The 16,707-nt window shown below is 43.5% G+C and overlaps 1 protein-coding gene across 2 annotated transcripts; it reads left to right on the top strand.

The window, feature by feature from the left end:
- The first annotated feature begins 332 nt into the window (after positions 1-332).
- pcdh18a (protocadherin 18a) lies at positions 333-8,210 on the top strand. Of its 2 annotated transcripts, none has more exons than XM_052083220.1 (4): positions 333-3,214; positions 3,751-3,806; positions 4,374-4,546; positions 6,654-8,210. In XM_052083220.1, exons 1-4 carry the CDS (start codon positions 737-739, stop codon positions 7,460-7,462), a joined length of 3,516 nt encoding a protein of 1,171 aa, XP_051939180.1. In that variant the 5' UTR covers positions 333-736; the 3' UTR covers positions 7,463-8,210. The 2 variants fall into 2 exon arrangements, with proteins under 2 accessions (XP_051939180.1, XP_051939179.1); XM_052083219.1 differs by having other exon boundaries at positions 3,718-3,806.
- Positions 8,211-16,707: the final 8,497 nt, after the last annotated feature.

The following is a 16,707-nucleotide window of genomic DNA, read 5'->3' as shown; positions in this document are numbered from 1 at the left end:
ACTGTCCGGAGACAGCTGGGATGGGCTCCAGCACCCCCGCGACCCTAGTGAGGATCAAGCGGTTAGGAAGATAGGGGAAATTAAGATGAAGATTGTGCTTCCTTACTGATGAGGGGAACAGACCTAAAGCGGGACTCCTAGGTCCTCCTGTGGTTTTATAGTATAGTGAAAATGTCACAGTGTATAAGAACTATGAATGAATGTATTCTCAGACAGGTTTAGTTTATCGCTTGTCTATGGGGTGGAGGTGGTGGTGGTGGTGGTTTGGTTACTGTGTCAACCCCAGCAAGGCGCCTCCTTTCTCTTATTTTCTTTGCATCCCCTCTTGCGCCCCCAAGCCAGTATTAGACTGAAGAAGAAGCTAATGTAGCGCTTAGTTGAGGCGGGTTCTTTTGAGTGCAAATACGCCTTAGCGAGGGAGAGGGAGAGAGAGAGAGAGAGAGTGGAAGAGAGCAAAGGCGCACGGGCGCAAGAAGGGAGGGGAGCTCGAGAGAGAGGCGCGCACTCTTATGCGAAATCGATGCGTGCAACAGATCTGTATGACAGCGTACCGGGGGTATTTTTAATCTAAATTGGCGCAACTCAGCCAGTATTCCATATGAATGTGTTTTTTGTGTGTCAAGATCGAGGAGCAATGCAACGGGGAGCATCCCATCCAGTTGCCTAAATCAAATCTGGAAGTGACCGCCTCAACATTTTGGAGCTCTTTTTTGCTTGATTTCGACCACAAGAGGACATGATGACGGGACTCTTTGAAATGAGAATGTGGGCACTTTTCATTGTTTTGGCTCTGTCAGCGCCTCACGCCACCGGTAAGACACTGCGATATCAGATTTTTGAGGAACAGAAGGTTGGCACCGTTATTGCTCGTTTAAAAGATGATGTCGCGGATGTTCTGGCTAAACTTCCAACCTCTGTGTTGCTCCGCTTTCGAGCCATGCAAAGAGGGAGTTCATCCTTCCTCACGGTGCGCGAGCAGGACGGAGAAATAAGCATCAAGTCCAGAATCGATCGAGAAAAACTTTGTGAAAAGAATCTCAACTGCTCGATCCAATTCGACGTGCTCACGTTGCCCACGGAGCACCTCCAGCTTTTTCACGTCGAGGTGGAAGTGTTGGACATCAACGACAACGCGCCACAGTTTTCCCGTGCCATCATCCCAATTGAAATATCCGAGAGTGCGTCCGTCGGTGCGCGCATTCCCCTGGACAGCGCCACGGACCCAGACGTGGGCGTAAACTCCCTGTACAGCTATGCTTTGGAGCCCAACAATGTTTTTAATATTGACATACAGTCCAGAACAGACGGGGCAAAATATGCTGAGCTGGTTGTTCTCCGGGAGCTGGATCGGGAGGTGCGCTCCAGTTATGAACTTCAGTATACGGCTTTTGATAGGGGTGTTCTCTCCCGAACCGGAACCACCCTGCTTAAGATCAGCGTTGCAGATTCAAATGACAATAGCCCGATCTTTGACGAGTCCTCGTATGTGATAAACCTTCCCGAAAATGCACCTGTTGGAACACTGTTAATTGACTTAAACGCCACTGACGCGGACGATGGGACGAATGCCAAAATAGTCTATTCGTTCAGCAGTCATGTATCCCCCAAAATTATGGAGACATTCAAAATTAACCCTGACAATGGTCACCTGACCCTCATTGCTCGTGTAGACTATGAGACAGCTCATTCCTATGACATCGATGTCCAAGCGCAAGATATGGGTCCAAACTCCATGCCAGTTCACTGCAAGATCCTGGTCAAGGTGGTTGACGTAAACGACAACAAACCAGACATTAGCATAAATATAATGTCCTCGCAGGTCAACGGGGATGCAGCTTATATATCAGAGGCTGCTCCTCTGGACACATTTGTAGCTTTAGTAAGGGTGGAGGACTTAGACTCTGGTTTGAATGGCGAGGTGGAGTGCAAGCTTCACGGTCAAGGTTATTTTAAACTCCAGAAAACATACGAAAACAACTACATGATTCTAACGAATGTGTCTCTGGATCGAGAGAAGAGGTCAGAGTTCAGTCTGACAGTCGTGGCAGAGGACCGAGGCACTCCGAGCCTCTCCACAGTCAAACACTTCACGGTGCATGTCACTGATGAAAACGACAACCCTCCACATTTTGAGAAGGGCCAGTTTGAGATCTTTAAATCTGAGAACAATGCTCCGGGGGCATATTTGACCTCCATCATGGCAACAGATCCAGATCTGGATGTCAATGGACAGGTGACCTACTCCATCCTGGAGAGCTCAATTCACGGGAGCTCCATTTCTACGTACGTGACCATTGACCCCTCTAATGGTGCCGTCTATGCGCTGCGTACATTTGACAGGGAGGACGTGAGTCGCATCTCCTTTACAGTGCAGGCCAAAGATGCTGGAAAGCCACCACTGCTTAGCAATGCCACCATTGTTCTAAACATCCTGGATGAGAATGACAATCCTCCAGTGATTGTGGTCCCCCAGCTGTGGAACTTTAGTGCTGACGTTCCACTGTCAAAGTTCACTGAAGCCGGACATCTTGTGACTGTGGTCAGGGCAACTGACCGTGATACGGGGATCAATTCTGAGCTTGTTTGCTCCATCGTCAGTGGCAATGAAGAAGGCTTCTTCATTATTGATCCGAGAACCTGCGAAATTCATGCCAACGCCAGTCTGGACAACTTCCCTCATGAGCATGCTGAGATAACTGTTGTGGTGAGGGATCAAGGAAGCGAGAGCCTCAGTGCTAAAGCAGTTCTAAGGATCAACCTCTATGAGAATATGGAGAACCATGTCCAACTGATGGACCGAGGGGAGTCTCCACTTGATGCATCGCTGATTATCATCATCTCCCTTGGGGCCATCTGCGCCGTGCTGCTGGTAATCATGGTGGTGTTTGCTGCTCACTGCAACAGAGAGAAAAAGGAGACAAGGCAATCTTACAACTGCCGGGTCGCTGAGTCGACCCACCAGCACCACCCCAGGAAGCCCTCACGGCAGATCCACAAAGGAGACATCACCCTGGTTCCCACTGTGAATGGTACCCTACCAATCAGATCCCATCACCGTTCGCCTTCAGCTACACCCCCCTTGGACCGAGCCCAGATGGGGAGCAGGCAGAATCACCACAGTCGCCAATCCCTTAACAGCCTGGTGACAATCTCATCCAATCACATTCCGGAGAGCTTTGCCCTGGAGCTGGCACATACAACTCCACAGGTGGAGGTGAGTGCATGCGCACACATGCTTGCTCGCTCACTCGCACACACACAAACTCACACATGTACACAGACACACACACACACACACACGCATACACAGACACACACACACACACACACAAAGTGTGGGTAATAGAATTTCCTTTGTAGTTTTGAAGGAACTCTCATTAAGTGTATTGATAGTTACAGCCCTTTGTCTTTACTTTGTTTGCACCGTGTCCCAATCCATGCTAACCATGAGTCATCTGTCTCCAAATTCACCAAGATTCACTCTCTCCACGAGCACGCACCCCTTTTTTTGTATAACACCGTCCATTTTGTGTCATCCATATTGAGCAGCCTCTCCATCATTCATTTTGTGTACTCATCCATTTTTTTGTCTTCTGTCTTGTTTTCTCTCTCTCACTCTCTCTCTGTCTGTCACCTTTATTTACCACCCCGACCCTTTTCATTTTCCCCCTATTTTTTGTTTATTTGTTTTATTTGTTTTGTTATTTTTGGATACAGCAAGTCTCACAGCTTCTGTCCATGCTCCATCAGGGCCAGTACCAACCCAGACCCAGTTTCCGTGGCAACAAATACTCTCGCAGCTACAGGTAATCCCTCGGCCCCAAAAATGCCAATATATTTTTATTCACCTTTTAAAAAACACTTTGTTGTCTTTGATTTACATCTGTGCGACATCTTCAACAACCTGTTGCATAGTTTGTCTTCATTTCCATATTACAAATGTCAACATACATACCAATGCCATTCACTTTCCAAAGTATTCAGCTCATTTGTCAAAACGTCCCATTTAGTTCTCGACTGCCCCTGGAACAAATTTGGAGTATGGAATTTTTACTGTACTACTTTGTCCTGCTGATCAAATCACTTGATAGACTTATCGATGTTTGATAACTGTTGTCACATATTTACTTATCAGACCTAATTTCAGGAAGTAGAAATGGGACAAGATAGGCTCCAACACGCCCGCGACCCTCCTGAGGATACGCGGATTAGAAAATGGATGAATGGATGAAATAGGACAAGCTCCTTTGGAGATTTAACAGTTGCAAAAAATCAATTTGACGACTGAAATGTTTCATAAAACATAACGGGCCATTCCAATTTACAAATTTTCCAGGCATTGAACTTGCACTTTTTGTGATGGTTCTATCTAGGTATGCATTACAAGACATGGACAAGTTCAGCCTAAAGGACAGTGGACGTGGGGACAGCGAGGCGGGGGACAGTGATTGTGAAATGGGGAGAGAATCCCCCGTGGACAGGCTGCTTCTGGGGGAAGGCTTTTCTGACCTGATACATCTCGAAATGCACCACCGCCTTCATCCAGGTAAGCTACCTTAATGTAACACACGGATTCTGATCATTTTCCTCAGCCCGTCTTGTTGCAACTGTTCGGTTGGCTCTGCTCTCCTGAATCACAAACGTCCAACACGTTCTCCAAAACGTCTTCACATGCTCCTCACACCTGAGAACACAATCGCACTTCCAATTAATTTTGTCACGCAAAAAGTGTTGAAGACATCATTTTAGCCACTTGCAATAGCATATGCAGAGAATGGTTAAATGTGTTTTGAATTTTTTTTTTCCAAATATGAGACCAGAACAGAAGGAAAATGTAGACTTGAAGTAATCCCTAAAGCAGAGACAGCCAGAAATCGATAGGCAGTGCGGATGGACATCCAAACATGTGAGATGGCATTTTCCATATTGAATTTGAATTGCGGCCGCTTGCAATCTGCATCGGATTTGGATGAAACTCGTTTTGCATGGTGAACTTTTCACTCTGCAAAGCAGATTTCATTCAATTCTTTGAAGGTGTGAAACAGCTTTATTGACCACCATGAGAAATGTGATTAAAAAAAAAAAAGCCGTAATTGGAAGAATAAAGATTCATGGTGCCCATCATCAAAACAAAGTTATCGTTACCCAACCATGGAAGTAGGACACAAATAAAGTTACATAGGAAATCATACAAACCTCCTCGGCAGACGTCACATTATTGTGGAAGTGAACTGAATTGAGTTGTTTCCTCTGCACTGCTCCTTGCAATTTTGTGGACATGCCGTCTGACAATTTTTAGCACTATGGACAGGTCAGGCCTGAGCCAACTAATAGCTCATACGCCTGCCTATACAGCCATTCAGCACACTGAAAACACCGTCCCATTGTACTCGGCCCATTCTTCCACACAGACTCTATTTTCTCGCTTGTTATCACACCGAGAGAGGTTAAAGTGTGCCGGGCTGTTTGTGTCATTCTGCACATGTGTGTGTGTGTGTATGTGTGCACGTTTATCTAAGCCCCAAGTCGTGTCTGTAAAATCCTCCCCGGAGCAGAGATGAGTCGCTTGTCACTCATCGCTATGCGTCTCAGGGTGCTGTTTTTTTTTTTTTTCTACCCCCTTTCCTCCATTTTCTTTCCATTCTCCCCCCTCCTCTTTTGAGTGACAGTGTTGCACTTTCATGTTTGAGCTGAAGAGAATTCACAGTAATTGCTTTTAGAATTATGTTATTCTCTCGCTCACTCACTCTGTCCCTCTCTCACCCATCGCAACCCGGAGAGCTTCGCCATATACATGTCTTTTTGCTGTACATCTTAATTGTGATGTATAAAGGGAGGAGTGGTGGACACCAATGTCTGTCAATTTAAGTGACTTCCACTCCCCACCTCACATCTTTTTTTTTGTGGCAATATGTAAAAACAAATGTGAATGAATGGGTAGGATTACTGTATCTTGATTTCTCTTCAATAGATTTAATTTATTTGGATTTTCAGTCGTGCTGGATACGATAAAGCAAGACAATCCCTGCTTCACCCTGAATATGTCAAAGATGTGGGTAATATGATAGGAAGATGAGTCAGATTTGAATTTATCAGCCACCTTTGATGTCAGATGGAAGGAATCTAGCAATTAATCATTTTGTTATCTCGTGATTGTTTTCTTATCTGCCACAATATTCCTATCGTAGCCTGTAAATAGCACCACTGTGCTCATACTGATAGAAATATGAAAGGCTGCAGAGAAAATGGAGGGAAAACAATTACCCAGCTGCGGTTTAAGAATAAGACAGAACCACCCTGTGAAATATTGAACAGGCATCGTACATTAATATTCCAAAATGAAAAGTGAATGCATTATTTCCGCTTTTCATGCAGAAAAAAACAAAACAAAACACGAGGACAACCACTGTTGAATTGTTGCAGCTTTGGAATAGCATTTGTCCCGATTCCACTCCCAAATTTTGTACATGTAATGTATTCAAGATGACAGTGCAGTCGTACTCCCAGTGTGATGCTTCGGATGGATCTGACTTTACCGATTTTGCAGTGAGCACTTGTTCATAAATTAGTTTTCCTCTCTGTGCATCAGGTCACGAGGACACTCTCTTTTGTTGAATAAGCTCCTGATGGTTGTCACTGTTGTTTTCCTCTAGCAATGAGGCTGTGCACGGACGAATGCCGGGTCCTGGGACACTCTGACCAATGCTGGATGCCTCCCGTCTCCTCTCCAACATCCTCCTCAGATTACCGCAACAACATGTACATCCCAGGGGAAGAGTCTTCCCAGCAACCCCAAATTGATGATGACCAGTCCTCGGAAGAGTCAGAACAGCTCAAGAGTTTCTCCACCTTTGGCAAAGAGCAAGGGAGTGAGGAGGCGGGGCCTGCGAGAGTCGCTGCTGCTGGAGGAAGTGATGTGTGTCCACCTGCAGGAGCGGCTGGTTCGCTCCTCACCGAGATGAACAGCGTCTTCCAGCGGCTCCTACCCCCGAATATGGACACATATAGTGAGTGCACTGAAACAAGCCCAACGTCATCATCGTCAACCGGCGAGAAAGGAAGCGGACGCCCTGGCAACATTTCTGGTAATCAGAGCAACAACGCTGTTCCTCAGGATAGCCGTAGAGGCTTGTTACCAGGTGGGAAGGGTCCCGCTTACCCGCCGGGTGTGGCCACGTGGGCTGCCAATACTCACTATCTAAATCCAGGAAGTGGATCTGTGGGGAACAACCACGTGTCCCCGGCCCCTCCGTCATCCTCCAACCCCACCAACGGACAGCCGCCACACCTCAAATGGCTCCCTGCCATGGAAGAAATTCCAGAGAACTATGAGGAAGATGATTTTGACGGTGTGTTCTACCAGGCTGGCAAACGTGGCGAGAACCGCCAGGAGACTGCCATCGATGCGAGCGAGCTCGTCCACGAGATCAACAAACTACTGCAGGACGTCAGGCAGACCTAGAGAGTGAAATACATAACGTGGTTTTCCTCCGAGTTATTTGACCGCTTTCTAAAGAAAGTCAAACGTGCAAACATACATAATCAATAAGACGAAGGTGTTGTACTCATTGTAATGGCTGTGTTGTTTGTTTTACCAAATATCTTCTCACCACTTTGAGATGAGAGACTTGAAGAGTCAAACTCTGCACTGTAAAGGAAGCGGCGCAATGACCGACAGCTTCTACAATTGTTGTTGTGTTTGTAGGTGATTTTGAGGGAGAATCCACCGACGGACTCCCGATTCATCATTTGTACTGTTTACAGATGCCAGCAGGAGAACTGTTACGTGATCTCATCTTACAATGTACAACAAATGTACAGTGTCTGTGAGAAAAAGACTTCACTTGAATATTGTGCTTCGTCTCATGTTTTGTTATCATGGAATGTAACTGTACAAATGGATCTTTGTATTTTAAAAATACACTCTTTTGTATTTCTATATATTTATATGTGTCCATGTATGTTTGTACAGAAAAAGAAAAAAAAATCCGTCTATTTTTTTATATTGTCACTGCATGTCTAAATATTCGGTGTGTCCCTCGTTGTTCTTCTTTGTTACTTTTATAAAACAATTGTATTTAATTTTGTATTGAATGTCTGTGAGCACCATTTCACAAAATCACATTCCAATGAAGTAGAAGTGTTGAAATATGGTTTTGTACAGTGTCCTTATGACAAAGACGAATAAAGTAGAAGAATCCATGATGTCATTTGGGCCAAGTGTTTTAATTTTAGAACGTCCTGAAATTCCAACTCATCTCAACTTGTATTTCCTCTCGCCAGGCTTCGTTTTGCCCCTTTGTCTCTTAGCCCCTCCTAATGTTCACCATCTGAACTGCACCATTTTTTCTTCAACATTAACAGTGCCCGCAGACTGTACAACAATTCGCAAGCATCACTCCACTAATAGTCACGTATTCCTAAATATGCATTATTTACAAATGTCTTTTGGGAAAACCTATTTAAAAATCCTTCCACAAATGTGCTATATTCTTCCTTCAGCAACTGTAAATGAAGTGACAAGCGCTGCCATTAGAATGTATAATTCAGTTAAATTGAAAAGAAGGTTTGCGTGCGTGTGTGTTTACGTGTGTGTGTGCGCGCCTGACTTGCTCCGTTTAATCATGGGTGCTTTTTTTTTTTTTTTTAACACTCGTGCGCGCATACGCAAACGTATACAACTGACAAATCTGAGGTTAAAACATCGAGTTGTTTTTTTACAAGAAGCAAAAAACCAACAACTCCGGCCAAATAATGCACTTCAACCTCATTAGACGGAGCTCGAACAAAGGTGAAGTTTACAATTTGCATGCGCACACACAGAACCTGATGTGAATCGGCCCGACTTGAGAGCAGGTCCACACACACACACGCACGTACACACGCACGCGCAAGCACACGCTGCACATGCACCCACGCATACACAGACGCACGCACCCACACAACGGCGGACGCACGCACGCATACAACGGCGGACGCACGCACGCATACGCATAGATTTATTAATGAGCTCATTTGTCTTCATCATTAAAAGGACCAAGCCTCAATAATCAGCAATGACACTGTGTGTGAATGTTCTAAGCGTGCTCGATTCTCAATTAACTCAGCTTTGTCAGGCATTTGATGGCTGTTAGCATCTGGGAGGGACTGTTGTTTACAATGGCACGTCTAACTTTCAAGTAAACATGCAACAATATATGTATAGACTTCAGTATGCATTCACTTGATTCATTCGTACGACGGTGACGATCTTTTACTTGTCGTCTGCCAAAGAAAAGCACTTAAATAGTCAGTGTTCGAAATAAGCTTGACTTTCACATTTGAACACAGACGGCGTGAGTAAATTTACATTTTAAACAGTGTTGCAAAACAAGCGAAAAAAAAAAAAAACATCTAAAAATGAGCCAGTGAAGACATGATGGATGATCTTTAACAACAAGAAATATCTTTGGTTTTGGGTAATGGAGTGTGTAATAGAAAAAAAAAAGAAAAGAAAAAAAAACATTTGGATGAAATATTTGGTGGGGCTGATTTATTACCGTGGAGGTACAGTAATTAATTTTACACAAATAGCTATGACAGTCACATTGATAGGATATTGAAATATAACCTCCACCTTATCATTGTCTCTGCAAATCCTACATTATTTGTCAGTCCCAGACTCACTTGTCTTCAACTCATGCCCATTTATAAACCCGTTTTCTTTGGTCTTTTTCATCTTTCAGCTCTTTCTGTACATCCAATTTTTGACAGACATGCATTTGCATGCACGGTCTATGCTTCCTTCAGTCTGTATGTCATCACTTGCCACATTTTCATTTCTTTTTTAATCCCTAACTGTAATCGTATTTTGAAATGCCTCCCGCTGAACTATTACAATGTCACTCATGTAATACTGATGTGTTTCATGACAAACACACTCTTAGCTGTTTGAAATGTCTTGTCTCACTGTTAAACAGGAAATTAAGACGGAAATGGCCTCTGTAATTTTGATTTATGGGAAATCTCAACTAGACAACAGTTTTCTTGTGAAGTCGAACACAGCACGGTGACCCAACTGTCCAGCAAACAGGATATTAGAAAGTGTGATATAAGCAGTGCTATATGTGCATCACTGTGATAAAACCACTCAGTTTGCGATTGAATTTTTGCTTTTGTTCATCTTATAATATTATATGCTACATATCTATTTAATGTATTATTTATTTACATTTTATTATATTGTGCATCCTCCGTCAAATTATCATGTCCATTCCTCTCTGCCTTGCATCGTGGTAATGCAGCAACATTACTTGATATGCTTGATTAGGAAATATTAGTTTGGGCTAGGGGGTAGTTGTCAACATGGTGTGACATACAAAAATTTTAATCAGGTTTCATGACGTGGTACACTGGGGGGGGGGGGGGATATTTACTTGGAAAAAAGAAAACCAGGAATTCAGAAATTCTAAGTCACTTTTGCAAGGAGAGTTTTGGACTACAGTTTACTTGGACAGTATTAGTTTATTAAAAAGAAAAAAAATCACTCCAGAGTTGAGGAATGAAGCCACCATCCTCTGATTGGGAGATGGCCACTTTACCACCTGAGCCAAGCCGCTCCTACTGTGTGTTTGTAAATCACTGGTGTCAGGCGAAATATATCTCCGAGACCATTTCTGGGGTCTCCTTTTGGAGACAGCAGTAATATGCGAATACAAAGTAGGAATGGCGCAGCTCAGGTGCGAGAGTAAATTTTGAGGGTTTATTGATTTAAAGCCTAGAATATTCATTCATTCATTCATTCATCTTCCGAGCCGCTTGATCCTCACTAGGGTCGCGGGGGGTGCTGGAGCCTATCCCAGCCGTCTTTGGGCAGTAGGCAGGGGACACCCTGAACCGGTTGCCAGCCAATCGCAGGGCACACAGAGACGAACAACCATCCACGCTCACACTCACACCTAGGGACAATTCAGAGTGTTCAATCAGCCTGCCATGCATATTTTTGGAATGTGGGAGGAAACCGGAGTACCCGGAGAAAACCCACGCAGGCCCGGGGAGAACATGCAAACTCCACACAGGGAGCTGGAATCGAACCCGGTACCTCTGCACTGTGAAGCCGACATGCTAACCACTGGACTACCGGGCCGCCGCCTAGAATATTCTTTTATTTATTTATTTTTTACACCTCTCCCGACTGATATCTTTGAACAATGGGATCCTGCTAATACTGGAAGCTCTCTTGAAACCATTTTAAGATATGACTACCAAAATAAAAGGAAAACCCTACGAGAACAGCTGTGGTTAATTAGGGTTGATCAGAGTCATTTTTAAATGGCGGCAGGTCCATGTTAACTGTCAACGAGAATGTGTGAGTTTAATTTGACATCTCCACTAAAAATATTCTTTTTTTTTCCAGTTTAGTGATGCGGGTTCAATGTCATACTGTATCACAAAAACCTGGTATTTGAACAAGGGTGCGTGAACCTTTTTGATGCACTGTAGCTTCCCTTCAGCTCCTTTGAAACTGGGTTTGCTGACTGTGTTGATTGTGTTGACAGGAATAAACACATAACTAAAACATGGGGGATGTACAGGACTGTTTGTATAAATATGTGAATACATTTGGTGATGGGTGTGCCCTTTTTTGACTTGAGAAAATGTTTGTGCATATGTGCCTGATAGCAAGGCGACCTTGTGAGTGACTGGTAGTTAGAATATGTGGTTTATATATCTGACACAATTATCCATCCATCCATTTTCTGAACCGCTTGATCCTCACTAGGGTCGCGGGGGGTGCTGGAGCCTATCCCAGCCGTCTTCGGGCAGTAGGCGGGGGACACCCTGAATCAGTTGCTAGCCAATCGCAGGGCACACAGAGACGAACAAACATCCGCGCTCACACTCACACCTAGGGACAATTTAGAGTGTTCAATCAGCCTGCCATGCATATTTTTTTGGAATGTGGGAGGAAACCGGAGCACCCGGAGAAAACCCACGCAGGCCCGGGGAGAACATGCAAACTCCACACAGGGAGGCCGGAGCTGGAATCGAACCCGGTACCTCTGCACTGTGAAGCCGACGTGCTAACCACTGGACTACCGGGCCGCCTGACACAATTATTTTTCAACAATTTACACTCCACATACTGTGTACTGTGAGCTTATTCCAGTGTTCTCAACCATCCTGGTTTTTATAAGCCACGTGCAGAGGCCATTCATTAATGCAGAATAAAGTTCAAGAGGATTGAAAAATAATGTAACAGTAGGTATACCTGCATCATCTGTTTAGCTAACGCAAGGGCAAAATCAGACAGCTGTCATACTGGACCTCATTAGATTGTGCAAGTGTGCATAATGTGGTGGCTCCTGAACGTGAACTTCAATTAAGGCTACTTCAGCTGTTTTAATTTAAATTACACTCCAATTGATTCGTCCAGCAGATGGCACTGTGGTTCTTACCTTCCCACATCGGGGAATTTCCTTTCATGCAATTCAGCCTTCACTTCATGCCATACACTCAGCTTCAACAATGCTGGGGGGCCAGTGAGGGGACACAGCAATCCTCTCTTCTTAATTGTGTTCAATTCAGGCGGCAATTCTTTCTTTTATTTTGTCATGCCCAGGCATGTTGTCTTTCTTTGTGAGTGAGTGAGCGAGCACATACAGTGGCCTACTAGCTGTCCGTATTATGTGTGGAACGTGTACTGTACAGAATGTTTGGATGAGGGTGTGACCACCGGTTTGTAGGAGTGCTGTGAGGCCTCTGTACGCGTGTTCTGCTTGTGTCTGTGTGTACGGGGGGTAGCTGGGTGTGTTTGCAGTTTCCTCACCCTCTCGCAGTTATCCTCATCCAGCTTGCCATTTAGAGTTGGATCGCCGCCAATCGCTACATGCTCCATCTCTGTGTTTCTCTTTCTGGCTCTCTCCCTCTGCCTCGCTTTCTGTTTGAACAATTGGATTAGTGCGGAGTGACAGAGACAAAAGCCAAAATCGCACTCTCTCAGCCAGTTGCTTGTCCTCGTGACATGTATGATGGCGACACACACAAATGGGAAACGCACGTTCCTACACGGCACTGCTGTCATTGTATCCTGAGGCTGAGCTAGTTTGATATCCAGATGGCTTCATTATTGCAAACACAAAATCACACCCACACACACACACATACATGCACATGCCTACACCCACACGCCCACACCCACACCCACACCCACACACACCCACACACACACACACACACACACACGTGCCAGTGGGCTGTTTTGTGACGGTCCATGACTTCATCTTGTGGCTCTTAGTCATTATTATTATTATTATTATTTTGCTGCATGTTGATGGTTTGGGGTTAACATTTTAAAAAGCTGACAAAATTTAGAGATACAATACAGGTTCCTTTTTTATTTGTTTGTTTTGGAGAGTGACAAAATCTCATCCATGAAACGTGTGCAAGTAGACTATTTTAAACATAAAAAAAGTTATGGACAATATAATTGGTCCCTTGTTTATGATAGAGTACATTTCCACTTACAGTACAGAATTCACATATTGATGATCAGTATGAGACTCAAAATGGGGAAACCTCATTCCAGAAGAAAGAAAAAGAAAAGCAAATGTTCAAACTCTTAATAAATGCAAATGAACCATCCATTTCAAAACATGAGTTGGCTGCAAACACTTTAAAATGGCCTCATGTAAAAATAAATTTAAAGAAATAGATAAACAATACTTCAAATGCTTCAATTAAAAAAAACGGATTAATTGAAAAGTTTGTATTTTAAAGTAGTCACTTTGTGCATTTGTTTTGACAAAAGTCATATTTATATCGTGCCTATTTAGTGCACGCTTTGACCCTACTGTTCAAGTCTTGGCTCACCTTGTTCCCCTCTGCTGCAGTGTTCCAAACCAAAAACAGATGTTGGTACCTTGAAGACAAGGAGCAAAGCTATTTGTCGAGCTATATTAAAAATAGAAACATAACAATCTGAACTACACAAGCAACACAAGACCCAATGATTGTAGTTTCTCACTCAGCCTTTCAAATTACACATCTCAACTCAATTACTGTACAGATCTATGCTTGTGTGTCATGCAGTGGACATGGAAACATTTCGAGCACTCTTTTTCAAAACGCTACAAATTCATTTTGATTATATGGGGAAAAAGAGATTACTTTCCCAAGAAAAGCAGATGTTACAAACATTAATTGTATCCTGCAAATTACTTAGTCAATCTGAACATGTTGAAAGAGAGAATAGTCCTTGCCAATGACTGGCATAGTAAATTAAATCATAACATTTGGAATTTACCTTGTTTTGGAAAAAAAAGCTCTTGATTTGTCGCAATGTGGTTCTGGCTACCCCAAAATGAATATGGAACGCAATCTGCAATTGAAGTTAAAGAAGCAGCATTGAAAGCAATAAGACAAAATTGCTTTGAAGGTTGTATGTGTGTTGGCACCGTTGCATTCAAGTCACACATGCACACATGCAGTTGTTTATAGGGCAATAATAACCCCCCGCCCCCATGCATTTCATGTGCCCCCCTAAAGACTGAGGTCTGGTGATGGCTCTGGAAGGAAATCCAATGTATAATAGTGTAAAAAGAGAATACCCGGGTAAGAAAGAAAACACTGTTGATGGGGCGAAAAGGTGCAGCAACTGCACTGTTATTTCCCAGATGACCCGTCTCCCCCTTGTGTCCCACTGCAACTATGGGTTACGTCAGATTCCATTCACTCAGCAATTCATCCCCCTTTAGAGTATCTGCCTGTGTGTGGGATTGTTTTGGTTCGTGTGTGTGAAAGAAGATAGGAAGGTGCCATATCTGACTAGGCTTTGTATTTTGAAATATTATTCACCCACCGTAACGATGCACAAAACTATGTGTTTCTTGTTGCACTCATACACTTGTGTGGAGCAGGGACAATTGATCCAGGTATCCTGCATCATTCTTTAATGAGAAATCAATCTTTGAGGAATCCAGATTACCATTAGCACAAACAACCAAGACATACCAAACAGTACGTTACTTATAAAAGGGCCTCACTCAAGTGAAACAGTGATGATAATGTATCACTTGAACAGACTTTGTACTATCTCTGTTGATATATCATTGATAATTTGCATAAAAGATGCATAGTGACCTTTTTGTGAATTGAATTGTTTTTATTACCGGTATAAGAAAACAGGCAAAATGAAGAAGAAACATCAAAATATGTGCATGGTAAATTTTGATATACCGGTAATTCTGTGTTTACTGTGCAAAGAGAATATCCTGTGGGTCTTTTGTGAACTCTTGCACAAATGATTAGGCAAGTGCAAATGCTCCGTTGATTAGTTTTTCCAGCCAGTTGATGGTAGCAAAAGGCACAAAGATGTTCTGGAGCATGACATTACCATTAATTTATTTGCCTGTTTGAGATGTCTGAGTGCTTTGCTAAGCTCCGCCCACCCTCTGAGCATGAAAGCCTAGATGTTGAGTAAGCCCTCAGTATCTGAGGTTCACAACAAGCAGGAAGCGTGTGCTCAAATGTGGTTAAAGTGTGTGTGTGACTGTGTGAAAAAAAAAAAAAACTTTCAACCTTCCCCTCTCTGTAATGTGGACCCACACAAGAACATCGGGAAAACTGTTAGGCTATAAGCTTTTAAGTTGCTAACGCCCAGGGGCATTGTGTCCATCATGAATTTCGGGAAAATTCACCGCTTGTCTATTTCCAGCCATCACGGCCGCAGGTCGCCCACCCCATGGTCGCCGGCTATATATATATATATATATATATATACAGTCACAATTATACATTGTAAAATAAAGAACCAAAATGTATGTTCTAGCTTTATTGGGAGTTTGAACCAGTGATGGGCACCACAGATTTTTTTCAACGTACTGAATAAATAGATGCAACAGATTTGTTCAAAAGATACATTCACCAAATGGTTCTGCATTCTGCATTCTCGAATGAAACAACACGAGTTTGAACTCTTTGTGTGTTCTTTGGTTCAGTTTAGTTCTATCATGTTATATAACAAAAGCCTGGAGCTTGATAAGATCAAGCATCCATACATGGTCCCAGCCAGACGGTAAAGGCCCACTGCTTGAACTAAAGAGCCATATATTTCCTTTGGGATTAGGTACCATGAAAAGATGAGCAGAAAAGTCCAGATTTCAAATTGTTTTTTTGGAAATCATGGATGTGGATGGATGTCCTTCGGGCCAAAAAGTAAAAGGTCCTTCCGGATTATCAACCCAAAGGTCGTTACAAGGTTAGGTAACAGGGTAACAAAAGTCTTGCAAAATCTCAACGTTGTTTATTGCACATGACAATTTGACATTTCAGTACAGATTTTAGCAAGGATCAGTGAAGTTGACACACATGATTTGCTTTGGTTTTTTTTTTTTCAAGATGGCGCCCGAGTAGGCAGCCTTCGGCAAGTGCTCTTCAAGAGCCTTGCTTTTTTGTTCTTTTTTGCTGTTTTTGTCTTTTGTTTTGTCACATGTTGTTTGTTGTTTCATTGTGTGGACCTGATATGGACTGTTTTCAGCGCTTTTTGGCCACGACATTCGTCAAAGGAGCAGTATCTGTGCTTGGTGGTTGCGCCTTCTCGGCAGCACGCCTGTACCAGCACAGATTTTGATTGGGAGGAATGTCGGCGCCATTGACTGTCGGTGCTGGACAGACCTGGGGCGCTTGTGTTTTTTGCGCCAGTAATGGGCAGCATTTTTCACAACCCCG

This window comes from Hippocampus zosterae, chromosome 13, assembly GCF_025434085.1.
Source record: "Hippocampus zosterae strain Florida chromosome 13, ASM2543408v3, whole genome shotgun sequence".
In the NCBI taxonomy this organism is placed as follows: Eukaryota; Metazoa; Chordata; class Actinopteri; order Syngnathiformes; family Syngnathidae; genus Hippocampus; species Hippocampus zosterae.
Note: the sequence above shows the minus strand (reverse complement) of the source record. Positions and strands in the feature narration are given on the sequence as shown.